Source organism: Poecilia reticulata, chromosome 18, assembly GCF_904066995.2.
Source record: "Poecilia reticulata chromosome 18, P_reticulata-male-v2, whole genome shotgun sequence".
In the NCBI taxonomy this organism is placed as follows: Eukaryota; Metazoa; Chordata; class Actinopteri; order Cyprinodontiformes; family Poeciliidae; genus Poecilia; species Poecilia reticulata.
This window is the reverse complement of record NC_088847.1, coordinates 22,053,927-22,081,818: the sequence shown is the minus strand read 5'-3', so window position 1 is coordinate 22,081,818 and position 27,892 is coordinate 22,053,927. Positions and strand designations below refer to the sequence as shown.

The following is a 27,892-nucleotide window of genomic DNA, read 5'->3' as shown; positions in this document are numbered from 1 at the left end:
CTGGAGGTCAAGGCGATACAAGAAAAGCAAAAAATATAAGAAACAGGGGACACAAATCTTAACTTTAAAGTACAAACGTTGGCAAAAATAAAACAGCAAAAGGCATAAACTAATATGGTAAGATTTAAAGGAACACCTACAGTGTTGGGGGTTGGGGAAACAATGTGGTACAATAATAAACTAAAGATTGAATCTAAAGTAAGACCTTAAAGTAAGACCACAATCTGAACTGGAAACAACAACAAAACAAAAAATCTAAACACCTATAGATTGTGAAAGTTATGAACCTACAAAACCTCCACATGATTTAATAGGATTTTTCTAAAGATCTAAAAACTAGATATGTAGATTAGCTATATGACTGCAAGTGCTTTTCCAATGTATCACCGGTACTCATAGGCGTAAATCCCGGGGGCGGGGGTCTGGACTCCCCAATCTTGGAAAAGTCTAGAATTGTCCCCCCACTAAAAAATAATTGAAGAAACATTTGCATTTAAATAATATAAATACGTAAAGGCAAAAGAAATAAAGAACGAAATAAATTTGCTCTTTATCTCAGAAAAAAATACACATTTTAAGTCCCCCTACCATTGTTAGAACAATGGTTCAGTCCAATTTGAAGGAATAGCAACAGCTCTGAACAGCACAGGCTCTCAGAGCCACTGAAGTGAGGAGCTAACTGTTAGCTGTAGCTCTGCAGCACAAACATAAAACCCTCCAGTAAGTAAATACTTAAAACACATGTAACACCTTTTATTTACTTTCACTGCTCAATATGAAGAAAAGAAACCTATGTTTTTATTTCTCTGTCTTCAATGAAGAGCCTTTAAAACCACAAAATAAACTTGAATATTTTTCTATATAAACCCTGGTGCTTTAAATGTTACGTTTAAGTTATAATACCCCCAGATATTAATTTCTATAGATATTCATTTCTATCTACCTGTTGGTTCTCCGTCACCCAGGACACGGCAAAACTAAAAAAGACTTAAAAATAAAGCAACTTAAGTTATAATTTAAATAGGCCATAACTTGTATTGGGAGCCATTTCAATAAATCAATGCTTATGAGGAATTTTAATAAACTATAGAATATAGAAGCAACATTTGAGTTTTAGTTTTATTTCTCAATAGGTTTATTACTGGGAAAAACACGTTTGATGTGCATTACTAGTCATGTTTGGTCCTGCAGCTTGAATGTGGTTTAAAAACGTTTTAAACCACATTCTACGTTACTTTTCACTGTAACTTTGCCGACCCCCCGCAAAATTGGTAGAAATGTTCCTGTTTATGGTCCCCCCAATAATGAGATGGGATTTACATTCTTGGCAGTGCAGTTTTCCATTAGCAGACTAAACTTGTCTGCCTGATTTTATTTTCAGTTTCATGAAATGTTCAAGGCTTGGGCTATTGTTTCATTTTCTAATTCTGCTTTAAACTCTTCATGTCTTTAACCCAAACCTGCTGTGTTCTTTGATCTTCATGAAACGATTTTTTCTCTAATGTTCTCTAAAAGAAACTCTGAGGCCTCTGATTGCACTAGATTTCATTTAGAGGTATCATGATAAATAGAGCTTAATATATGTGCTCACTGCAATTTTCAGAGTTTAGTTTGTAAACCATTCGAAAGCCGTGTGTCATTTTATTAACATTGTGCTGATCTATGACTAAAATCCCAACACATTAGTTTTTAATGTGGAGTCTGTCTTTCTGCAGATTGAGGTGGGCTGTGTGTCTAAGCTAGTATTGATCTGAATTTGGCAACATGGAGACATCTGAGGACCAGGAAAAGGAAGCTCCTTTCTCTGAAACCACTTTATACAAGAAACCAGAGGACAAGAGGTGAGATGTCTGTCTCTTCATCTCTTTGTTAGAGCCAAGTACTCTCATCGCATAGCCAACTTTACTCACAAATATCAAGCTGAAAGAGAATGTGATCCCGATATAGAGTCTGGCCTGTCTGACCTTAGCTAGCTTTCTGCTAGAGGTAAGCTGTAGCTGAATCAGTGCAAAATATGTAATGTTTTATGTGTTAGCCAAATGGTCATTTGGCTAAATGACCATTATTATTGATTACTATTCCTAACAATGAAAGATTTTTTTTAAACTAAGGTGCATATAAAAAGTTACATATATTTTTATTTTTCTTTGTCATTATTTTGTAGAAATTAGGATTTTTTTTAACTTTAAAACTGCAGTATTTAACTTTCACAAAAAATATATATATTTTTTGCATATTTGTAAAAAAAATGTTAAATGTTATTGTAACAGGTGGTATTAATGAGTCACCAGAAGTTATTCAATCAGGTTTCAATGAAATCTTTTATTCTGGGGGAGAAGAGTAAAAAACAAACCAACCCCCTCTTCAACTCTCTCCCTGCACTCCAGCCTAAATGTGAGAATAAAAACAATGTTCAACCGAACTGTGCTGGATTAGCACCGGTTGTTCGCGCCAAAATAAAAATAAAATTATAATAAAACTGGTTATAAAACCCCACAACGATGGTCAAACTGCAAAATACCACATTAACAAACAACAATAAACATAATATGGTAAAACTTCAACATAAACAACAACATCCGTACAGAAAACAAAAGTATCTCGCAGCAGTGAACTTTACTCTGACTTACCCACAGCAGAACTGAAAAACGCTGTGAGGGAAAAGGGGGAAGCGGAGATGCTATGAGGGCTGGACAGAGCTACGGAAGCCCGGGAGACACAAACAAGGCAGAGTGCAGAAAGGCGAGCCCCGCAGGCAAAACAACAAATCAAATAACTGAATGAAATAAAATTCACAAATTCTCAATATAAAACAAATTAGAAATTATAATTTAAAAAAAACTACATTTGTAACTCTGTTATATTATGTTAAATATTACAGCTTTAAGTTTCACTATGTCACAGTGTAGTGAAACTGTCACTATATTTTCACAGATTATCTGTCTCATACCATACTGTCATGGTGACAGCTTCAACAAATATGTAGAAAACATTTTTAATAAAAGTTACAGCATTAAGGAGACTTTTTGGTAATTTTTTTTTGTCAAATCCCCCCCCCCAAAAAAAACTAATAAAGCCTAATACTGTCAGTCATGATTGCTTTACAAAAGCAACAAAAAGGCTAAAACGTCCATGGTGGTGAATGGTTTTCATACAAACCATAATTCAAGAAGTTTGTCTCTGACAAAAAATAAAAGAGGCATCTGACTGGACTGACATTCTCGTCCACAGGAAACAACAGGAACAAGAACCTGGACCAAGCTGTGTGTCCTTCAAGAGCAACAAGTCAAAAGATGGATTAATTCATTTTAACATTGATCAACCTTCAGATGCAAAGAGGTGAGCTTCATCAAAATGGCCTAACTGTGTAATATGAGTCTCACTGAAAGGTTTTCATTCCAAAATGGCAGCTTTTAGGTGGAATTTAATATAAATGTTTTCCTTATCAAAATAATTTATTGCAAATCCATTACTAATAAAACCATTTAAATAATGCATTGCTCTTTAAGGGTAATTCCAGGGCTGCATAATATTAGAAAATCTTAGTAATAATTGCAATAACAACATCAGATGCAATGTACAGTGGTCTATCTGAAAAGCTGAAATCCACTAATACTTGAGACTACCTGTAAAGATGTTTAGTATTGCCTATTTTAATAGTTTAGACACAAAATGCACCTTAACATGCAGTAATGCACAATAAAAATTATCTTTGCAATACCACAGAAGCTAATATCAAAGTGTTTGCTCTGAGGGCTACAGCCAATCAACACCATGGAAAATGAATGCTGGCCTTCAAACAGCAGTCAGTACCATGTCAAATAGAATTAGACTTTGGTATTTCAGCTTCCAGAGCTATAGTTTCTTTTTAGTATTTTGGATAATCACTAAGACAAATCCAGAAATGGGTCAATTTTAGGCAAATAATTTGGAATCCTGTTCTACTGAAAAACCCACCAACAGTCAGAGTCCATTGCCTGTTGGTGATCTGTCACTCCTTGACATTTAACATTTTGAGCAATGTCATTAGTTTTCAGTGTTAGCATCTGCTGCTATGAGACTATTCCAACTGGCTAAATATTATATTAGCATAAAAAATACTATGTATAACAACGAATATGAGCTAATGAGTACTGTGAGATATCTTGTACAGCAATACTTTTTCTCTCTGTCTCTCTAGATATACAGGGTGTCCCGCCTTCCTGCCATTCTGGCTACTTTTTTCTTTACGTTTTTTTGTTACTTTTTTGTACACTTTTCAAAGTGTACGCTAATAACCCGAAAACTTTACAGCAGTTGAAAGACAATATTCATAATGCAATTCAGAGCATTGGTGCCCCAGAGTTGCGTTGCATATATGACAATATGTTAAGGTGTGCCCAAAACTGCATTGACGCACAAGGGGATAACTTCCAGCATTTTCTGTAAAGGCATTTCAAGTCCTTTCTTTACGGAAGGCCGCCAGTAGTACTATAGTAACGCGGGCTACTTTTCGTGGGTCACCCTATACATATATATATATAGAGAGATGTCTGTCTATAGATATAGATATATATATAGCTTAGACCAAAACTATATATATATATATATATATATATATATATATATATATATATATATATATATATATATATATATATATATATATATATAAAATAAATAAATTCCCTTCTCACCCTCCGCGGGTGGTCTGTTTCATCCTCTGAGCTCGGGTCCTCTACCAGAGGCCTGGGAGCTTGAGGGTTCTGCGCAGTATCTTGGCTGTGCCTAGAACTGCACATTTCTGGACTGAGATGTCTGATGTTGTTCCTGGGATCTGTTTGAGCCACTGCTCCAGTTTGGGGGTGACTGCCCCGAGGGCACCGATGACCACAGGCACCACTGTGGTCTTCACCTTCCAGGTCTTTTCCACTTCCTCCCTGAGGCCGTGGTACTTCTCCAATTTCTCATGCTGCTTTTTCCTGATGTTGTAGTCACTTGGTATTGCTACATCCACCACAACGGCTTTCCTCTGTTCTTTATCCACACACAATGTCGGTTGGTTCGCCATTACATCTTGTCTGTCTGGATCTGGAAGTCCCACGGGTCTTAGCTCGGTCATTCTCCACCACTTTTGGGGGTGTTCCCACTTTGATCTCGGGGCTTCCAGTCCATATTCTGCACAGATGTTCCTGTACACTATGCCCACCACTTGGTTATGTCGTTCCATGTACGCTTTCTCTGCCAGCATCTTGCACCCTGCTATTATGTGCTGGACTGTCTCAGGGGCCTCCTTGCACACTACACCTTGGGTCTTCTCTGGTGTGGTAGATCTGAGCCTCTATTGCTCTGGTGTTTAGAGCCTGTTCCTGGGCGGCCAGGATGAGCCTCTGTGCTGTCCTTGAGTCCAGCTTTCTCCAGCCATTGGTAGGTTTTCCTGACATCAGCCACTTCAGTTATTGTCGGTGGTACATCCCATGTAGGGGCTTGTCCTCCCATGATGGTACTTCCAGCACCTTGTCTTCTGTTCCCCATTGCCTGAGACATTCGCTGAGCACATCGTCGTTGAGGCTTTGTCCTTGATGTATTTATGGATCTTGGATGTTTCATCCTGGACAGTGGCTCTCACACTCACTAGTCCTCTGCCTCCTTCCTTACGGCTCGTGTACAGTCTCAGGGTGCTGGATTTGGGGTGGAACCCTCCATGCATGGTTAGTAGCTTCCTAGTCTTAACATCCGTGGCCTTCATCTCTTCCATTGGCCAGCTAATTATTCCGGCAGGGTATCTGATTATTATAGCTGTTTATTGCACGGATCTTGTTCTTGCCATTGAGCTGGCTTCTCAGGACTTGCCTTATTCGTTGGAGGTATTTGGCTGTGGCTCCTTTCCTTGTGACCTCATCGAGGTTGCCATTTGCTTGTGGTATTCCCAGGTACTTGTAGCTGTGCTCTATGTCTGCTATTGTTCCTTCTGGGAGTGAGACCCCTTCTGTGTGGGCGACCTTCCCTCTCTTTGTAACCATCCGACCACACTTCTCTAGTCCGAATGACATCCCAATGTCAGTGCTGTAGATCCTGGTGGTGTGATCAGTGAGTCGATGTCTCGCTCGCTCTTGGCGTACAGCTAGATGTCATCCATGTAGAGGAGGTGACTGATCGTGGCCCCATTCTTGAGTCGGTATACGTAGCCAGTCTTGTTGATGATTTGGCTGAGAGGGTTCAGGCCTATGCAGAACAGCAGTGGGGACAGAGCATCTCCTTGGTATATGCCACATTTGATGGACACTTGTGCAAGTGGTTTGCAGTTGGCTTCAAGGGTGGTTTTCCACAGCCCATCGAGTTTGCAATGAAGGCTCTTAGAGTCCTATTGATGTTGTACATCTCTAAGCATTCAATGATCCAAGTGTGTGGCATTGAGTCATAGGCTTTCTTGTAATCAATCCGGTACACAGGTTGGTATATATATATATATATAATATTAATATATATATATATATAATATCCTATATAGTATTATATATATATATATATAAATTCCCTTCTATATTATAATATTTTATTATATATATTATATATATATAATATATATATATATATATATATATATATATATATATATATATATATATATATATATATACACACACACACAAACACACAGAGAGAGATACATACACATGCACCCGCACACACACACACAAACACACACACACATACATGTATGTATACATGCGTGTGTGTATGCATGTATGTATGTATACATACTTGGTCAGTTGACCAAGCTGCAGATTATAGTTAGCTATATGACAGAAACTCGTCTCATTGAATATTCAAAATATATGAATGTTGACCTCTATTTTGAGTTGCACTGACTTGCTTTAAGCTCATGATTTCTCCATAGATTCGATGAGAGCCCAGACATTGGTCAACCTCCACATGAGTTTCAAATGCGGCTGATCCCCATATTTGTGGTCTGTATTCAGTAGATACTACTACTCTCTTGTGTTTATTAATCTTTTACTGCACTTTATAGATCACTTGATTGTCTCAGATTTTTTTCAGAAGGATGTTTCATGTCTTATTCTGCTTTAGGAACTGGAGAAAAAGATTGTGACGTTTGTGAAGGATGAGCTGAAGGAGATCAAGAAGGTCTTGAGTTCAGAATACCCCGATGAGGAGGAGGAGAGTCTGTCTGGAAATAAGGATGAGAAGCTAAGAAGTAGCACCAGAGAGGCTTTGTTAAAGATCACCATTAATTTCTTGAGAATGATGAATCTGGATGACCTGGCTGACCTTCTGCAGAGCAGTAAGAGAGATATTCTTCTACAGAAATGGAGGAACAAAAGATCATTAAAGACTTATTGTAGTTGACACCAGATATAGATAGCTTCAAAGAAATTAAGTCTACAAGAATCTGTTTCATGGATCTGACCTTTATTCTGATGAAACCTAAGATTAAATCCTGCAATTATATTTTATGTCATTTCCCTCAAATATATATATTTTTGGTTTTTTACAAAAGTACTCTTAACACAATCCAAAAAATATAAAATTTGATTTTGTGAAAAAAAAACTTTAATTAGGCTACAGTACATACATTATCTTCAAATGTTGAAGCAAAAACAGGCATGATGAAAACCCTTCTATATGACCTTAGAGTAGCGGTTCTCAACGTGGGCGGTACCGCCCCCCAGGGGGCGTTCAGAGTATGGCAGGGGTCGCTGGTGGACATTTTTACAAAAGGGGGGCCCTGGGATGCCTTTGGGGGGCGTTTGGTTGAAGGTAAACTTTACACCTTAAATGCACAACAATGCCAGTTTAGACTTTGAGCAACTTGGTAAAACTGTATTGTGTAACATTAAATCATGCTTGGCTGCAACAATATAGATGGCAGCTCTTCTATTCAGTGTTTGTAGCTTCTGTTAGCTTCTTGGCGCAGCTCCGTTTTCCTGCTACTGGTAGCTAAAATCACGATACCCTCACTGTGTATCCCTCTGAAAAATGAACCCATCTAAATAAGAAATCTCTCCATGGGTGATACGATAGAGAGCGTTCATTTTATAGCATTAACACCGGTGCTGTAAGTGGTTCGGTATGAAACGGAGGTGATAGAACAACACAGCACTTTTAAATTTCAATAATCAGAATACCGAAATTGTTTTCGTTGTTTTAAAAGGTTTATGTCAGTCTGCCTTTTCCCCACCGATACGCCCTGCACCTTAGGGGCTTAAAAAAAACAACCGACGCGCACATTGCCAAAACGCTGAAACAGGAGAAGCGGGACATAAAACGGAGCGATGAACTAGAAGTGAATTATGGCATAGAAACAGAGAATCCGATGCTGAACAGTTAAAAATCAACACATGATGTGAAAAACATGACGATTAGGCGGCGCAGCAGGTGACAAGTGAAAATTACTGGTGGTCAATAAACGATCAAATAAATGTAGCAACAGGAAAGAAACTAAAGTGGACATACCACTACACCAAGAGAGGATAATACTAATCAAAAGAAACTAAATGGAAATAAATGAAGAACAAAATGCAAGAATAAACTAAGAAACTAAAGTAAATACAAAGGAATAAACTGGTATGGCAAGACCTTTAGAGCAATAATTAATACAGAGGACTGTATAGAAAGAATAAACAGACACCATTCCCAGATAAAAGATAAAATAATATTGTTGAAGTGCCATGGGTTTGTTGAGACCACATCTAGCACCGAGAATAAATATATCTTACAGACCATAATAGTAAAGAACTGATCACTTATTTATGTTTTTAATTAGACTTGATATATTTATTTCTTCAATATTATTTTTCATGTCAGTGTTAATGTCATGAGGCTGATGACTCCATGATACTTTCAGTTTGACTCATTAGGATCTGATTAAGAACCAGATTTGTTCTTTGTTATTTCTGTCCAGTAAAACTATTAATCTATAAATCAATAGACAGGTCTATATAAAGATATAATCCATGTTTCTGTCTCATATTTGTTTGACATTAAAAGGATCTGAAACTTTAGTTTTTTCACCGAAAGATCTTGTTTGCACAATAAATGCCATGTGGGTGAAGTTTTATGGATGATACTGTGATGTCCCATTCTCCTGAAGGCAGCACTGAGCTGCACCACCAGAAACCCACAGAAACACTGAAGAGAAGAAGAGCTATGATTAATGTAGTTACTGTTCTATCCATGTTTTAATGCTCAGTCATTTTGCAAATAGTTCAAAGTTTAAACTGGCATGTTGAACATCTTTTTATCTTGTCATTTTGTGGAATATTTAACAACTAGAAAATGGCAAAGAATAAGAATATTTTTTCTACTCTGATTGGCTGCTGTTAGATCTACCAATTTTAACTTGAATGTTCATTGCATTTTTCGTGGACACCTGTGAAAATAATTTCTATTCCAATGACTTTTTTGTTCTCTGGGAAATTATTTTTGATGACAAATACAGAAACAAGCATAAAAACCAAAACATCTACAATAGTGATAGTAATATTAATGATAAAACAATAGTCAGTGCAAAGTAGCCCTCAAATTCTTTGGTGGGGGTAGTGAGGGACCTGGATAAAGGCTAGGGGTGCGTTGGCCCAAAAAAGGTTGAGAAACACTGCCTTAGAGCCTTTGTTGGGGTCTCACTTGGAAAAATAGCTAATTTTCCTAGCCAGTGTTGAAAAGTATGGAATTTGATTTCCATCTTTATCCAGGTCTTGAGAAATATGGGGAAAAAAATGATTATGAAAAAATGTTGAGTTTCCAAACTGTATTCTTTATTATGTTATGTAAAAGATAACAATTTAATTTCTAAAGCATTTACACTATATTGCCAAAATTATTAGCTCACTTCCCCTCCCTCATATATAAGCTTTCAGTGGCATCCCATTATGCTGGTTCACCCTTTGCATCTAGAACAGCTTCAAATCTTCTGGGAAGGCCGTCCACAAGGTTTAAGAGTGTTTATGGGGAATTTTGACAATTCTTCCAGAAGCACATTTGTGAGGTCACATACTGATGTTGGACGAGAAGGCCAGGCTCTCGGTCTCCACTTTAATTCATCCCATATGTGTTCTATCGGGTTGAGGTCAGGACTCTGTGCAGGCCAGTCAAGTTCATCTACACCAGAGTTGCTTTGTGCGCTGGTGCACAGTCATGTTGGAAGAAGAAGGAGCCAGTTCCAAACTGTTCCCAATATGTTGGGAGCATGGAATTGTCCAAAATGTCTTGGTACACTGAAGCATTCAGAGTTCTTTTCACTGGAACTAAGGGGCCAAGTCGAGCTCCTGAAAGACAGCGCCACACTATGGTCTCCCCTTCACCAAACTTTAAACTTGGCACAATGCAGTCAGACACATACCGGTCCCCTGGCAACTGCCAAATTCAGACTCCTTCATCAAATTGCCAGATGGAGAAGCACGATTGGTCACTCCAGAGAACACACCTCCACTGCTCTAGTCCAATGGCAGTGTGTTATACCACTGCAGCCAACGCTTTGCAATGAACTTGGTGATGTATATCTTGGATGCAAACTGCTCCACCTCGGAAACCCATTCCTTGAAGCTCTCTGTGCACTGTTGTTGAGCTAATCTGAAGGCCACATGAAGTTTGGAGGTTTGTAATGATTGACTCTGCAGAAAGTTGGCGACTTCTTTGTGCTATTTGCTTCAGCATCCACTGACCCCGCTCCATCAATTTACGTGGCCTACCACTTTGTGGCTGAGTTGCTGTCATTCCCAGACTTCCATTTTCTTATAATACAGCTTACAGTTGACTGTGGAATATTTGGGAGCGAGAAAATTTCACAATGGTATTTGTTGCACATGTGGCATCCTATCACAGTTTCATAATGGAATTCCCTGAGATCCTGAGAATGACTCATTCATTCACAAATGATTGTAAAAGCAGTTTGGATGTTTAGATGCTTCATTTTATACACCTGGATAATGGAAGGGATCAGAACATCTGACTCAAATAATTTAGATGTGTGAGCAAATATTGTTGGCAATATAGTGTATTTATTCCTCCAATGAAATGTAAGTTGCTTTTATTTTCTCATTAAAACTTTAAAAAAATAATTTACAGCAGTTCGTTATGTTTCAGTCCCTCACAGAAACATGACAAAATCACTCTTAAATTACATTATTTCATATTTTTGTTTCATAGAATCACTCATCACATGTCAACAAACACTAAAGTCTAACCTGAAGAAGAAGTTCCAGTCTGTGTTTGAAGGAATCGCTAAATCAGGAAATCAAACTTTTCTAAATCAAATCTACACAGAGCTCTACTTCACAGAGGGAAACTTTGGAGGGGTTAATGATGAACATGAGGTTAGACAGATTGAATCAGTGACCTGGAAACCAGAGAGACCAGAAACAGCAATTAGACATGGAGACATATTTAAACAGTCACCAGAAAGAGATGAACCAATGAGAACAGTGATGACAAAGGGAGTGGCTGGCATTGGGAAAACGGTCCTGACTCAGAAGTTCACTCTGGACTGGACAGAAGACCAAACCAACCAGGACATCCAGTTCATGTTACCATTCACATTCAGAGAACTGAATCTGTTAAAAGATGAACAGTTCAGCTTGGTAGAGCTTATTCACCACTTTTTTAATGAAACCAAAGGAATCTCAAGGTTTGAAGAGTTAAAGGTTATGTTCATCTTTGATGGCTTGGATGAGAGTAGACTTCCACTGGACTTCAAGAAAAATGAGATCCTGACAGATGTAACAAAGTTCACCTCAGTGGATGTTCTTCTGACAAACCTCATCAGAGGGAACCTGCTTCCCAAAGCTAAACTCTGGATAACCACAAGACCTGCAGCAGCCAATCGGATCCCTGCTGAGTTTGTTGGCATGATGACAGAGATCAGAGGATTCACTGACCCACAGAAAGACGAGTACTTCACTAAAAGATTTAAATATAAGAAGCAGGCCAGATTGGTAATCTCCCACATAAAGAAATCCAGAAGCCTCCACATCATGTGCCACATCCCAATCTTCTGCTGGATCACTGCTACAGTTGTGGAAGACATGTTGAACAAGAAAGATGAAGAAGATCTGCCAAAGAGCCTGACTGAGATGTACATCCACTTTCTGGTGGTACAAGCCAAACTGAAGGTCATCAAGTACGATGGAGGAGCTGAGACAGATTCAATCTGGAGTCCAGAGAACCGGAAGATGATCGAGTCTCTGGGAAAACTGGCTTTTGAACAGCTGCTGAAAAGAAACCTGATCTTCTATGAATCAGACCTGGCAGAGTGTGGCATCGATATCGAAGCAGCTTCAGTGTACTCAGGAGTGTTCACACAGATCTTCAGAGAAGAGAGAGGGCTGTATCAAGGCAAGATTTTCTGCTTCGTCCACCTGAGTGTTCAGGAGTTTCTGGCTGCTCTTCATGTTCACCTGACCTTCATGGAATCTGGAGTCAATGTGCTGGAAATTAAATCCAAAGATTTAGAAAAACAAATCCATGAATTTTCAGAGACAAATATGTACAAGAGAGCTGTGGACATGGCCCTAGAGAGTCCAGATGGACATCTGGACTTGTTCCTCCGCTTCCTACTTGGTCTTTCACTGGAGACCAATAATTGTTGGTTAGGTAGACTTGTGAGACAGAGAGAGAAATACTTAGCAACTAATAAGGACACAGCCCAGTACGTTAAGAAGAAGATTAATGATCAAAAATATGTTGAGAAAAGCATCAATCTGTTCCACTGCCTGAATGAACTAAAGGATCAGTCCCTGATGGAGGAAATCCAACAATCTCTACAAACAGGAAGTCTTTCAGTACACCAGCTGTCTCCTGCTCAGTGGTCAGCTCTGCATTTCATCCTACTTTCATCAAACAAAAATCTGGAGATGTTTGACCTGAAGAAATACTCTGCTTCAGAAGGCGCTCTTCAGCGACTGCTGCCAATAGCTGAAGCCACAAGCAAAGTTATGTAAGTAAAGATTTAGTAAGTTTCATAAAATAAAATAAAAATAATAAGACAAAACTAATAAATAGTATTTTGTTTGTCCTTTCAGACTGAGTGGGTGTAACCTCTCAGAGAGAAGCTGTGAAGCTCTGTCCTCATTGCTCAGCTCAACAACATCTAGTCTCAGAGATCTGGACCTGAGTAACAACGATCTGACAGATTCAGGAGTGAAGCTGCTGTGCAATGGTCTGATGAGTCCTAACTGTGAAATGGAGATTCTGAGGCAAGTTAAATTATTCCATTGTTTACATAGGTAGCAAATTTATGAACATGTCTACAACATGTTTAAGTATGAAGTGGGAACCCTGTAGAGCAGTGTTTCTCAGTGCAGGTCCTCATGAACCACTGCCCTCAATATTTTAGATGCATCTCTGCTCCAGAACACCTGAGAAATCTATGTGAAATTCAGCAATATTATTTAGGGAAACATTATTCCAGTGCTGAATGAAAATATAATTGCATTAACCCTAACGCCGAAGCACTAAATACTACTATGTTGATTTTCATTACAAACCTATCTATATGGTTGTGCTTAAGGAAGTGATTCTTTGGAATGGACCCTTCACTCATGATTACAAATTCATAGTTGTTGAGTATTGCTAACACTGTTGTTGATTTTGCCAAATTTGCCATTGTACGGGGCATGCAGGACATCAGTCGATTTTAAACTGTTTACTGTAGAACTAAATAGATCAATTTGAAGTATGGAATTGATATTTGGATATTTGGTGGAGGAAACCAAACTGCTTCTTATTTTGAAGTCTTCACCCTCTTCAAAATAAGAGTATGAATAAGATCAATGAATATTATATGATATAAATATTTAACTACTTGAAAAACTCAAAAAATTCAATAACCAAAACCTCAACACAAATGTTTAACTTTAGTCAACTGTAAATGAAAAAAAGAAAAAGAAAATTAGTTTAGGGAAAGTTACATGTGTAAAACTCAGCAAAGTTAGCAAAAATGCTGAACAAAATATGAGCTCCGCTATTAGTGGATTTGTGGAAGTGCGCTCACTTGGGCTGTCTGTTCACATGAGTGATGCAGCCCCCAGTGGTGGAGAAAGTACTCAAAAATGTACTTAAGTAAAAGTACAAATACACAGACAAAAATGTACTTAAGTAAAAGTAAAACTACCACATTAACATTTGTACTTAAGTAAAAGTAAAAACGTGTGGGTTCTGGGTATGAGCGCAAGGTAGAAGGTCGCGTTCGACACCGCTCCTGACAAGAATCCTTAAAAATCCCTTTTAAATCTACTGAACGCTACAGCAACGGTATCTGTGATTGATTTGGATGAAACTATGCCAGGACCTGGAAGACCGAGCAAAGATAAGTCAAGAATAACTTTGCAATCCAAGCTGACGGACTACGGACCGCAAAACGCGGAGCCTAGCACAAACGAAGCTAGCAAGAAAGTTAGCAAGGAGCCAAACAGCAGCAAGGGAGTAGATGGAGAGCTAGCGGCTAACAACGGCGAAATGAACAACTCACTCTGCGACAAAGCAGAAATATTTGGAGCAATTAAAATCTTAAAGTCCGAATTATCTGAAAGATTTGACAGTGTTATGATGACAGCCATAGAAGCAGTGAGGAAAGAAGTGGGAGAATGCGCGAAGCGTTTGACACAGGCAGAGGAACGTTTATCCATGGTGGAGGACGAGCAATTGTCGCTAATTAACAAAGTTACGAGCTTGGAGGAAACGAAGAAGCGACTGGAGAAAAAAATGGTCGACATGGAAACGAGATCTCGCCTCAACAACCTCAGATTGGTGAACCTCCCTGAAGGAGGAGAAGGCTCCGATGCCTGTGAATTTTTGGAAAGCTGGTTACCAGACATGTTGGATCTACCTGCCCTTAGAAACCCGCTGATTATCGAAAGAGCTCACCGGGTCGGCCCGAAAAGAAACGCAGAGGCACCTCCAAGAACCGTAATAATGCGGTACCTCAACTATAAACAAAAGGACACCATACTTAAAGCAAACAGGGCAAAGATGGATATCCTCTATAAAAACCAACGGGTGAGACTCTACAACGATGTTTCTGTGGAGATACACAAGCAGCGCAAACAGTATGATGGAGTCCGCAAACGCCTCCACGAGCTCGGGCTGAGACATGGCATCTTCCCTCCAGCTAAACTGATCCTTACGTACCAACGGGAAACTTTCAGGTTCAACAAACCAGCTGAGGTCCAAGCGTTCATCGATCGGACTCAGAGGAGTCAGATAAGTGCAACGGAGTGACTGAAAAGATCCAATACAGTTAGATTGTAGCGATGGTGTGTCTCTGTCCAATTTATATTTCTGTTAGTCCATCTTTATGTTCAAAATATATAGTGTGGAGTTTTACTCTTTACAGTACTCTTTATTTTATTTACCTTATATTTCCAGTACTCAGGATATTCTGCCTTTGTTGTACATATATTAGGGACCACCTTAAAAATATAGGAATAATTAGACTGTTGGAAACCCAGGAGACAGTCGGGCACAATATATACATCTGTTTTTTACTTGTTGGCGGCAGTAATAGTAAGCGAGAGAATAGATCTTAAGGATCTACATATGCCAGTTGTTGGAAGCATTATATTGGGAGGGCCTAACTTTTTGGTTGGGAATGGGGTTTTGTTTGTTCTAGTGGTTCAGGGTTTGTGGGAGTACGTTAATTGTTCAGTTATTTTTCTTGACCCTCTCGGCCACAGTTGCAATGTTACCGCATCAGCGACCTTCAAGGTGACATGATGCAGAGAACAGAAGTTAAATGCACATCCTGGAACTGTAGAGGCTTACATAAAACAAAAAAAAATCAAACAAGTCATGAACAAACTGAAAGATCTAAATTCTAAAATAGTATTTTTACAGGAGACCCATCTCTTGGAGGAAGAAAATATAAAATTACATAGGAGGTGGCAGGGAGATTTATATGCAGCTTCGTTTACATCAAGAGCCAGGGGAGTAATTACTCTAATTCATAAATCTGTTCCTTTTCAGGTCACCAATGTTATTAAAGATAAATTGGGGAGATATCTGATTATTCAGGGGTCTATCTTACATGAAACCCTGAATCTAGTAAATGTGTATGGTCCCAACTCTGATGATGATGTTTTCTATACCAATTTCTTTCTTGTCCTATCGTCGCTGCCAGGAAAATATATTATAGGGGGTGATTGGAATTGTGTCCTATACCCCACTCTGGACAGAACTTCGGGAACTGATCAAACACACACCAGAAGTAGAGAAACAATATATAATTTTATGAAAGAATTAAATCTGCTAGATATCTGGAGACACTTAAAACCTACTGAAACAATCTACTCATGCCATTCAAGAACATTTAGAACATACTCACGCATCGATTATTTTTTTGATTTCAACAGTTACTCTCAAATATAACTGATTGTTCCTATGATAGCATACTTCTATCAGACCATGCTCTCTGTAATTTAATATATTCTAGCAACTGCCTGATGAGAGATCCTCCTAGATGGTGTCTACACCAGAAATGGCTGAAAGACGAGAAATTTCTTCAATATGTTGGAGAAAGGATAGACAAATATTTCAGTATGAATGCAACACAAACTACAGCCTGTATAAAACTGGACGCTTTTAAGCTTAAGGGGTTAAATAATCAGCTACACCTCGTCAAAATCTAAAGAGCAGCGTAAGAACAGACAACAATTAGAATCTAAAATTAAATCATTAGAAGCACAGGTTTTTAGAAATGGCAACACAGAATCTGAGAAGGAATTGCTGTTATTAAAGGCACAATATGAAAAAGAATCTGCAGACAGAGCAGCCTCCAGTTTATTAAGATTAAATCAGTCATTCTATGAACAAGGAGAAAAACAGGGGAAACTCTTGGCATGGCAAATAAAACAGTTGGAAGTGCAAAAAAAATATAACCTCTATTATTGATGGTAAAGGAGAAACATTAGTAGACCCAATCAAAATAAATGATGAGTTTAGGAAATACTATGAAAAGTTGTATGATTCTCAAGACACCTCTGTTATTCAAGAACACGACTCATTTTTAAACAAGTTAACTATTCCCTCGATTGATGAAAATTATAGAGAACAGCTGGAAGCTGAAATTACGGGGGAAGAACTTGGTCAGGCTATAGACTGCATGAAGGCAGGGAAGAAAGCTGGGCCAGATGGGTTCTCTATAGACTTTTATAAAATTTAAAAAGCGTCTAATAAGCCCTATGTTAGAGATGTTTCAAGAGGCATATTGTAATGGTGGCTTACCAAAATCTATGACAAGTGCTTTAATTTCTATGCTTCCCAAACCAGGGAAACCCAGCAATAAATGTGAAAACTTGAGGCCAATAAGTTTGCTCAACTCTGACCTAAAAATAATCTGTAAAATATTAGCGATTTGTCTACAAGAGTCACTCCCTTCAGTGATACACAAGGATCAAAATGGCTTTATTCTGGGACGGCAAGGTCTGCATAATGTGAGGAGGCTTCTAAACATTATTCACGATACAGGGGTGAAATCAGGAAAAGCACTTCTTTCACTAGGTGCTGAGAAAGCGTTCGATCGAGTCGAATGGCCCTATCTATTCAACATTTTAAATCGTTTCGGTTATGGAAAGAATTTTAAAAAATGGATACATCTACTATATTTAAATCCTACTGCGGAAATTTTAACAAATAAAAATGTGTCTAAACCCATCGACATCAAACGAGGATGTCGGCAAGGATGCCCTTTATCCCCTTTACTATTTACTTTAGCATTGGAGCCTTTTGCTATAGCTGTAAGGTCCCATAAAGCCATAGCAGGCATTTCAATTAGACAAGTAGTTACTACAATGGGCCACAAAAGGAGTAGATACAATTCAAGCATTATACCAAGAAAATTCAGCTTACGTGATGTCTTTTGAAGAATTCAGACAGAAATGTAATATAAATAGAAAGTATTTCTTTAAATACCTTCAGCTTAGGAACTATATTGGGTCAAAAAACAAAGGACTAACCGAACCACCAAAGTCCCATCTAGAAGAAATTGTTAACAAAGACAGCACAAGTAAAGGTGCAATTTCAGAATTCTACAACTTTATGGTCCTTAATTCTTCAGAAGACTCAGTATTGAAACTGGAAGCCTGGAAATCATACCTGGGAGTGAACTTGTCACAGGAGGACTGGCTGTCTATCTGTATAAGGGCTCAGAAACAAACAGTTAATTCTCGCTTAAGGTTACTGCAGTATAAATGGTTAATGCGAATATATATTACACCAGTCAAATTGAATCGGTACAATTCTAATATACCAGACATATGCACAAAATGTTTAGAGGAAAAAGGGACCTTGCTTCATTGTATCTGGGAATGTAGGAAAATTAAAAAATGTTGGAAAGCAATAAAAGAAACTGTAGAACAGGGGTCCCCAAACTACGGCCCGCCTCCACATTTGGTCCAGCCCCTGAACAATACCAGAGAGAATTCAGATTTCTTTTCATGTACCGTATTTTTCCGGTTTATATGTGGATTTTTCTTCAACCACCAGGGGGCTCTTTAGCAGGAAGCGTGTCCTGTAAACTGTGGGTGTTTTGTTTTGCATGGCGCATTGCTGCCATCTGTTGGACTTTTAGGGAACTGCTGGACTTTTATGTTATTTAATCAGTGCGGTTGTTTGATAGCGGTAGAGCAGATGAACACACGTGTCTGTTATGAACGCCGCATTCCAGGTCGAGTTCTTCGAAGCAATGCCTGTAAGTAGCAGTTTATACTTCAAAATGAGCCTTTATGTTAACATATGATAAAATAAGTAACTTGTTTATTGAATTAGTTTTGGAAATACCTGCGGGCGATTTGATTATGTGCTACATCATTGCTAACTAGCAGGCTGCTAAGATTTCTCAGGTCTTTACATAGCATTGCCGCTCATAGCATTCTGAGGTAGCTGTTGTATCAGTTGTACTTCTAATGTATGTATCTGAATGTAAAAACACTTCTGTAAACTGCTCTGAGCTCATCCTGAGTTGTTTGTGTTTTGACAGTTTCACTCCATTCTACATGGAAATAAAGGAAGAACTAATTAATCCTGACTCGTGTGAAAGGAGTTTGGCTGATGGTTAGTTTTGGTACAAGAGCGAGACCATTACAAAGTGAATCATTGGAAGTCAAAATTGGAAATCAAAGAAGAAAGCGCCCATTAAAACGAAATTAGGTTTTAATAGGGAATTGAAATTTGAGAATTTTGTTGATCAGTTAAATAGCATTGAGGGGAAATGATATTTAACAGTTTTTTAAATAATACTGGAATCATTATGAGAATTTGAGGTATAGATATTAGGATCCAGTAGATGGCAGTAGTGCAACAATAATGGATGCAATCTGCTGTTGAATCTAAAGAAGAAGAAGAAGAATGTGCCCATTTTCATTTAGCACATGCTAGTAGCAACACGAAGGATCAGCACTTTTACTGTTAGTTACCGTCCGGAAACTACTGTAATCAGTTCAGTTAAATCTAAACTTGGCAACTTTTCTTTTTCAACGTAATAAATGTGATATTCAATTGACCTGTTATGACTCAAATTTTGGGTGTCCGCCCCCCTCTGCTGCTGCTGCATCGCTGTGGAAAACCTGGAGCGGCAGAGAGATCTGCGGTTTATATGTGTATGTTTACTGGTTAAAAAAAAACTTTGGGGTTGTTGTTTATAGTCCGGTGCGGCTCATAGTTAGGAAAATACGGACTATAATACTTCCTGGATTTTTTTCTGTGAAGAACCCAGAGAGGGTTATTTGGTTATTATTTATTCCATTAATAGTGTTATTATTTATTTCCTGACTTTTGTTCTGTGAAGAACCCAGAGAGGGTTATTTGATTGTGCTTTCTGGAAAACAATACATTTTTACATTTACGAACTCCTGCAATCGTCACACTTTTTCTGTTACAAACTGACTCCGGCCCCCAGCAGAGAAGGGAAAAGTTATGTAGCCCTCATAGGAAAAAGTTTGGGGACCACTGCTGTAGAACATCTAGTCTCAAAAGATGTAGAATTAGATCCGTTTTTTTCTAATTTTAGGTCTATATCCAAAAAATTATTTGTTTACTAAAAGCGAACAACTGTTGATAGACATGTGTCTATTAGAAGCTAAGAGACTGATAGCACTATTCTGGAAAAGAACAACAGGTCCAGGTATCAAACAATGGATCAAACACATGCTGAAGACTTTACCTCTGGAACGCATAGCGTATCTCCAAAAAGGGAAAAGCTAATTATTTGAAACCATTTGGAGACCATTCCTGAATTTTGTTGAAGGGGTGGACTTGTCTCAAGAAGAAGAACTCAGCTAAAGTCAAGACTTATTTTGGACCACAATGTTAAACAAAGGAGCCTCAACAGTGGACTAATATCTCCGGTATGCTTAAAAGACTTATGCAAGTGTGTACCTATGAGGGCGTTTTGTTGGTCTTGTTGACTGTATTGGTTGTATGTTTAATGGCAGACATATTTGTAAAAACAAAAACACAATAATAATAATAAAAACATTGATGGAAAAAAAAAGTAAAAAAGTATTAAAAGTAAAAGTACTTGCTGAATGCATTACCTCCCTAATACAATATTATTAAGTGAACTGATCATATTTAATTTTAATACATTAGAAATGTGCCATTTCAATGAACAATGCCACAGATAAAGCATGTTTTTATTATGTTTACTCTCTGTAACATAGTTTAGACTTAGATATGTAATTCTATGCATCATAATTTCAGGGATGGAAACATCTTGTCTCCTGTCCAAACATATCATGAACTTCACTTTTTTGCCACTAGTGGCTTTTATTTTTAAAGAAATCAAACAAAAAGGGGATGGAAAGAAGGTGGGTGGGAGAGGACAGGCAACCAAGGAGCCAGTAGCAGAGTTGTAGTCAAGACCACCTACCCAAGACCAAGTCAAGACCAGCACCCCGCACTACATGACACAAAAAAATTAAGTTTTACCTATCAAAATTGCTTCTCAAATTGATCTTAAAGATCCACATTCTCATAAACACCTAGATATTAAATTAGAGCTGAAATAAATTTAATCAGTAAAGATCCGTCCAGAAGAATCGGATCGTTCCTGAATGTCATATCACTATATTGCTGACTTTGGTCACAGAGTTGTCCCATATTTGCGACACCTCAGTCATCACCTCCGCACAATAATTCAGGCATGAGTGACAACTGTTTTTCATCGCAGATGCAACATGTGTCTCAGTACAACTAGCTTTGCTAGCATCACGTCCACGGAGGTTACCTTTCTTTAAGCTTTCCTTCCAAGTGACGCTAAAGGTTGGACGAAGTCCCCACCGTCTGTGAAAGCGAAGCGCTGCTGATTTTACATGTCGTCATATCTTATTTTTATGCAGCGCTATTATATTACTGACATTAGATAGACATCTTCTCCTGCTCAGAGGAAACCTCTGCGCATGTCTGGAGCTCCGCGTGCGAGTAAAGGTGGAGCCGATGGGTGACAACAGACACGTAAATCACGTTATTGATGGGATTTTACGGCGCCACCTTAAATCCCTGAACTTCACATTTTAACAGAAAAAAGCGCAACACGACTTGGATGTAACGAGTAACGCGACAGTTTTGTAGAAATGTAGTGAAGCACAAAGTACAGATACTTACTGTAAAATGTAGTGGAGTAAAAGTAGAAAGCATCAATTATTAAATCTACTTAAGTAAAGTACAGATACACGAAAATTGTACTTAAGTACAGTAACGATTACTTCCCACCACTGGCAGCCAATTGGCTTATAGGGTGATGTTTATAGTTAAGTGCATATGTGTGTAAGTCAGTGAAAACTGTCCCAGAAAGCCCCCCACCCCCTCCCAGCCATTGTCCTTGATAAGTGATGAAGTGTTTATCAGCCCTCCTTGGCAGAGCACTGATTCAGGTCCACAGATGTCATGGAGAAGGGAGCGGTAATGGAAACACAGCATCTTGTTTATATCCAGGAGAAATTGAAATAGCCAGACTTTCCAGGAGAGAGTTCAGATAACAACAGTTGTTTGGGGCCATCTGTCATAAAGTCAATCCCACCAAGCCAAACTTGCAACTTCTTCAAGGTCTCTTCCCTCCTCCCAGCGAGTTCATGAAATGTAGGTAGCCTGCATCTGAGTGTTTATAGCATGGTATATTCCCTCACAAAGGTCAAAAGCTGCCAACGTTTTCCAAATTTCTCAATATGCCAGGTAACCACTAACTCCAAAAAGCAGAAATCCTGTTATCAAAAATCCAATGATGTACACATCTTCCACATCCTCGACTGACATGTTCTCAGAAATCAGTTATTATCGGTTATTGGTCTTTGGAGTGCGAAAACTATGGATTTAAAAAACAATTTAGCATGCATGTCTGAATATTATCCAATTTCATCATTCTGATGTTTGCTGGGAGATAAATGTCTTTTCAGATGATCAGGCTATCTACTGTGGTAGTCAGCATGCAGGCTGCTTCTTAACAGTGCTATACTGCTCTACCCCTTTTAGCATGCCAATTAATTATTTTTGCTAAAAACAAGTTCTAAAATGTGCTTCACATTGAGAACACGGGTGAGTGTCCCAACAGTGTTGTGTGTTTGCGTCTGCAGGCTTTCAGGCTGCTTGATCACAGAGGAAGGCTGTGCTGCTCTGGTCTCAGCTCTGACTATGAACCCGTCTCACCTGAAGGAGCTGGACCTCAGCTACAATAATCCAGGAGAGGCAGGAAAGGAGAGTCTAGCAGCGATACTGAAGAATCAAAGCTTTAAATTGGACTCTCTAAGGTAAGGATTTATTTTCTGCAGCCACACAGAACTACTCTTGTTCAATACTGAACTCACAATTGACACACAAGTGTAAAAACTGGGATTGAAGGTGTTGCCCAGGGTCATGAGCTAGTAGAGTACCACATCTACACCTTAAGGCAAAGAGGGATAATGATTATAGGAACAGAGCCAGAGTTTTAGTACTTTTAGAGAGTGTCAGGGTTACTTGAAAAGGAATTGTTGATGGGAGATTACAGAAATTCAAAATCCAAGGAGTGAGCTGGCAAGCAGGGCATGTAATATGGCTGGTCACAAATTGAGGGAAATATCTATGAAGAATAAATACCAGAACCATTGCACATGGCAAAACATATATGTAGGTGTGTGTGTGGGAATAATCTGGATGAATCAATGGGGATATGAATGTAGTTAGGTAAACTCAGATACCTCGACCAGCATCAGACCACGCATGCTAGTTTATTCCAGAGAGGACTTATGATGCATCAAGGAAAGTCAAGCTATGTTGGAGAGATAATTAACTGCCTATACCAGTGCAAAAGGATGTTGAACAGTGATTTTCATTGCATATGCCTTTAACTTTAACAAATTCAAAGTGGTGCATAATTGCAATAGGAAGGGATAATTGTTAATTTGATCACTCATAATTGATGTGACTGATCAGGAAATCTGAACACTGGGATGGGACTCCCAATTAGGTGGAGATCTATTCTATTCTAATAGATAAATGCTTTGATCTAAATTCTTTGTTCATTATTCTAGTGGCATTTGAACTTTGTTCCTAGCCTGTATTATTTATGCAGCTTACGGGACAGACAAAAATTGAAGAGACAAAAATCAACCATATACTCTGAACTGAACTGATATTACCAGGACAATATTAGTATTGGTGACAGAAACTCAGTGATGGATGAATGGGAAAAACCCTAAAGAAACTCACAAAAGTCTGACCATCAAAACACCTCTTTTCTTACAGCATGGAGCCTGCAGGAGAAACTTGGTTGATACCAGGTCTCAGGAAGTGTGAGTGTGTTTAATTCACTAATTTAGTATATTCCTTTATGACATTCATCATTGTCTCATTGAATTCAGAAAATTACACATCACTGACTGCATTGTGTTTTGTTCTGTCCTTCAGATTCCTGTCCACTAACAGTCGACCTGAACACTGTGAACAGATTCCTCAAACTTTCTGATGAAAATAGGAAGGTGACACTTGTGAAAGAGGAGCAGCCGTTTCCTGATCATCCAGACAGATTTGATCTCTGTCAGCTGCTGTGTACTGATGATTTGACTGGTCGCTGTTACTGGGAGGTTGAGTGGAGTGGGAGGGTCTATGTATCAGTGAGTTACAGGGGAATCAGTAGAAAAGGAGCCAATGACGATTCCTGGTTTGGATTTAATGATAAATCCTGGAGTCTAATCTGCTCTGATGATGGTTATGCTGTTTGGCTCAATAGTGAAAGGAAAGCCTTCATCCCTGTTCCCTCTTTCTCCTTTTCCTCCTTTGTCTCTGACAGAGTAGCTGTGTATGTGGATTGTCCTGCTGGGACTCTGTCCTTCTACAGAGTCTCTTCAGACACACTGATCCACATCTACACCTTAAACATCAAATTCACTGAACCTCTTTATCCTGGATTTGGATTTGAGTTCAGGGCAGGTTCTTGGATGTCTTTGTGTTCACTTTAAGCCCCCAAGCTTTAGTGATTGTCGTTGTTCATCTTGACTAAACTGTCACAATAAATATAACCTATTTTTCCAGACTTTTAGTCATTCCAGAGGATAAGTCACATAAATCAAATAATCATGTCACACAGAAGTAGAGTTTAGATCAGGTCTGAAAAATCCAGCCTGACCCGGCCTGAGCCTGCGTACAGTGTGTCCGAGCCCGACCCGAATAACTTTGTTGGTCCAAATTAAACCCGAGATACTGTTTTAATTAAAAATTTAGCTATTTCATCTTTAAATCATAATTTGAGTATAGCAGTGTAAATTCAGCTGTTTTTAGCTTTTGCTTAACATCTTTTAGCTCCATTTTGTTGCTTGTTGTAACCACAGGATGAGTCAAGTGCGGAAGAGGAGCAGCCGTTTCCTGATCATCCAGACAGATTTGATCTCTGTCAGCTGCTGTGTACTGATGATTTGACTGGTCGCTGTTACTGGGAGGTTGAGTGGAGTGGGAGGGTCTATGTATCAGTGAGTTACAGGGGAATCAACAGAAAAGGAGCCAATGACGATTCCTGGTTTGGATTTAATGATAAATCCTGGAGTCTAATCTGCTCTGATGATGGTTGCACTGTTTGGCTCAATAGTGAAAGGAAAGCCTTCATCCCTGTTCCCTCTTTCTCCTTGTCCTCCTTTGTGTGCAAATCATCTGGGATGTATGACTGATAGAATTAGAGTAGAAAGGGGCTACATGTGCATTAGTGCACTGAGCTTTTACACTCCAATTAACTTCTTCCTTTTTCTTTCTGTCCTCAACAAAATAAACTACTTCTTTCCCTATTAAGACTATGATAAGCTGATCAGCACAACTTTATGTTCTGCATTCTTGTTTTGTTTTCTCTGGGCTGTATGAATTGTGGGCTTAGTAAACGCACCACAGAAATCTGAGCTGACCATCAAGCAAATCATTTTGGTCCGACCTGTCCCACGTTTTGGGTCAGGTTCCAGTTGAGGTTTGCCCATAAATCTAAACTCAACACTGGACTTAAAGAAAAACTGTTAAACATGAGTGGGACCTCGTCCAAGTTGATTTGATCCTACATGTTGAGTTCAGTTGCCTATTTTTCAACAAACTCATGGAAACTGTTGAGCTTGGCTTGAAAGACAGTCTGTGCTCTGACAGAGAGTTGCATTGCATGAAGCGGTAACAGCAATAAGGCCCACCTGTAAAGTAATTTATACTCATTTCTTTGGCAGCTACCAGGATGTAGCAATGTAGCGCCACCATTGACAAGCCTCTTCCATCAACACGCTCTTCAAAAACCCATCTATGGACTCGTTTCTCAGGCTTTGACCATCTTGCTTTCACTCTGGATTAGCTTTTTCACATATGGTGATAACTCCTCAATTCATGTCCATCCTTATAACATTTAACACATGAATTAAAAATGCGTCATGAAGAGAGAAAAAGTTGCACCAAACTATGAAAAAAAGTGCGATAGTCTGGAAAATATGATAAAAGGATAAAGAACTTTGATCTTTGATCAGTTTTTGTTTTGTATATTAATCATTCAATCCATCCATCCATCCATCCATCCATCCATCCATCCATCCATCCATCCATCCATCCATCCATCCATCCATCCATCCATCCATCCATCCATCCATCCATCCATCCATCTTCTATATCCTCTTGTCCCTTAGTGGGGTTGGGTTGCTGGTGCCTATCTCCAGCAGATTGCCAGTCTGTCGCAGCTTCCTGTTAATACAACACAACAAATCAGCTCTCTCCTTGAACCCCATTAAATCAAAAAGCACAACATACAGATGGCATACAAATTTGGGGACGTGCGTGCTTCACTGCTGCTCATAGCCCTGATCCATATGGAGATTGTTGCTATAACAGGGACTGCAGCTGCTTTGAAAAGGGATTATAAGGAAATGGGGAAAAATACTGCCAGATTCTTCTTGTTCTTTGGGTTTTATTTTCCATCTTTAAAGAGAATTTTTAAAAAATTATATAGTGAAGCATCTAGATCTGTTATAATTGCTTAATTCTAAGCTTTGTTTATTTTAATCATTGTTTTCTAAAATCCTGTAAGCACTTTGAGATTTTTGTATGACTGTCAATGAGATCCTTTCACTTGTGTGCTTGTATTGGTTGTTTTTTCTGCTATGACCTTTGTTTCTATGTCATGACCTTGTGGTTAAAAGCAACAAAAAAGCTAAACAAACTTAGCTTTTACCTTTTCATGGGAGTGGATGAGCAAATAAAACCTTTTTATTTTTATACTGTTGATAATCATAAAGCAACCAAATTATGGTTTTGGGTTTACTGATTTATCATTTTTTGCACTTTTTCCATGACAACAATTATAATCTATTTTTAATTGTGTGCTATTCAGTGGTACAAAAGCATAAACCTAATGTAACTTTTACTTTATCCTGAAGCCTGTTTATAACTGGGCAGTTCTGAGATGTTGATTATAATCTGTAACTAACAGACAGCCATACAATCCTATTGCTTAAAATGAACTGATTTTTAAAAACTTTTTATCATGTTTTTTTACCTTCTTTTTTACTAAATTACACAATATTGTAATCAAAATATGTGTCATGTATCCCTGCTTCTGTGTAGTGAATGTAGGTTTTGTATTTGCTCACTTGTTTACATATTGGAGCATTATTTTGGAGCACTATGAACAATAAAGATAAACACTGATGTCAGTTTTTTATTAAATTTTTTTGTTCCACTTATATCAGTAATTAATAAAGTTGTAGATATTTCACATACCATAAGATAAAGAAATTCACATTCACAATATGGTAGACTTTTTGCAAACCAGAGAAAAGCTCAGAGGTGAGGTGGCTGCCTTTAACTGTCCTTCTTGCTCCACTGTGACCTTGGAAACATGAAAACAGCACCAACAGCACATAACTTCACTTACAGCAACAAACCTGGAGATGACTGTAAACACAAAAGAAATTGCGAATCCAGAAACAAGTCACTCGTAGAGGATCAAGGTCTCTGTCTATTTTAAATAATCAACAAAGTTGTGCGCTATATATAATAGTCTAAAATCTAAGTAAATAAGCTTTAATGTTCTGACTGAGGTCAGAAGTATGCACAGTGCCACTAAATGATAGCATGGATTAAAACGGAAGAAGGCAACTTCTGTAAAATGTTTTTAACATATTTGTTCAAACTGTTACTATGTTGTGACAGTGTAATATATGACTAAGATATTATGGAGAAACAATAACCCCTCTGCCTTCTCCCTGTGGTTGTACTGCGATCTGCAGAAATACACAACTAGGTAAAAAAAACAACCAATAAATGGTTTTCCGATAGCGTCAGGTTGTTTCTCTGCCATTAGCACAGCTGCTGCAAACTTAGTACAGCTGAGTTTGTTTATAATTAATACTTTAAAGTTAAATGCATTTCAAAATGTAGTGGAACAGTGCAAATTAATTATTTATTTACATCCTTTGCT

General features: G+C 38.4%; 1 protein-coding gene across 1 annotated transcript; it reads left to right on the top strand.

Moving 5' to 3' along the window:
* The first annotated feature begins 1,707 nt into the window (after window positions 1-1,707).
* On the top strand, window positions 1,708-27,126 carry LOC103480602 (NLR family CARD domain-containing protein 3-like). Its single transcript, XM_008435617.3, has 9 exons — window positions 1,708-1,841; window positions 3,232-3,339; window positions 6,881-6,950; window positions 7,072-7,285; window positions 11,149-12,934; window positions 13,020-13,193; window positions 22,560-22,733; window positions 23,710-23,756; window positions 23,872-27,126. The coding sequence occupies exons 1-9, from the start codon at window positions 1,765-1,767 to the stop codon at window positions 24,420-24,422; spliced, it is 3,201 nt and encodes a 1,066-aa protein (XP_008433839.3). The 5' UTR covers window positions 1,708-1,764; the 3' UTR covers window positions 24,423-27,126.
* The last annotated feature ends 766 nt before the right edge of the window (window positions 27,127-27,892 follow it).

Excerpts from the sequence above, each read along its gene's own strand:
- LOC103480602 (XM_008435617.3), top strand. The coding sequence starts at position 1,765 with ATGGAGACATCTGAGGACCAGGAAAAGGAAGCTCCTTTCTCTGAAACC. Across the intron at positions 12,935-13,019 it reads GAAGCCACAAGCAAAGTTAT|ACTGAGTGGGTGTAACCTCT; the intron begins GTAAGTAAAGAT and ends TTGTCCTTTCAG. Across the intron at positions 22,734-23,709 it reads TTTAAATTGGACTCTCTAAG|CATGGAGCCTGCAGGAGAAA; the intron begins GTAAGGATTTAT and ends CTTTTCTTACAG.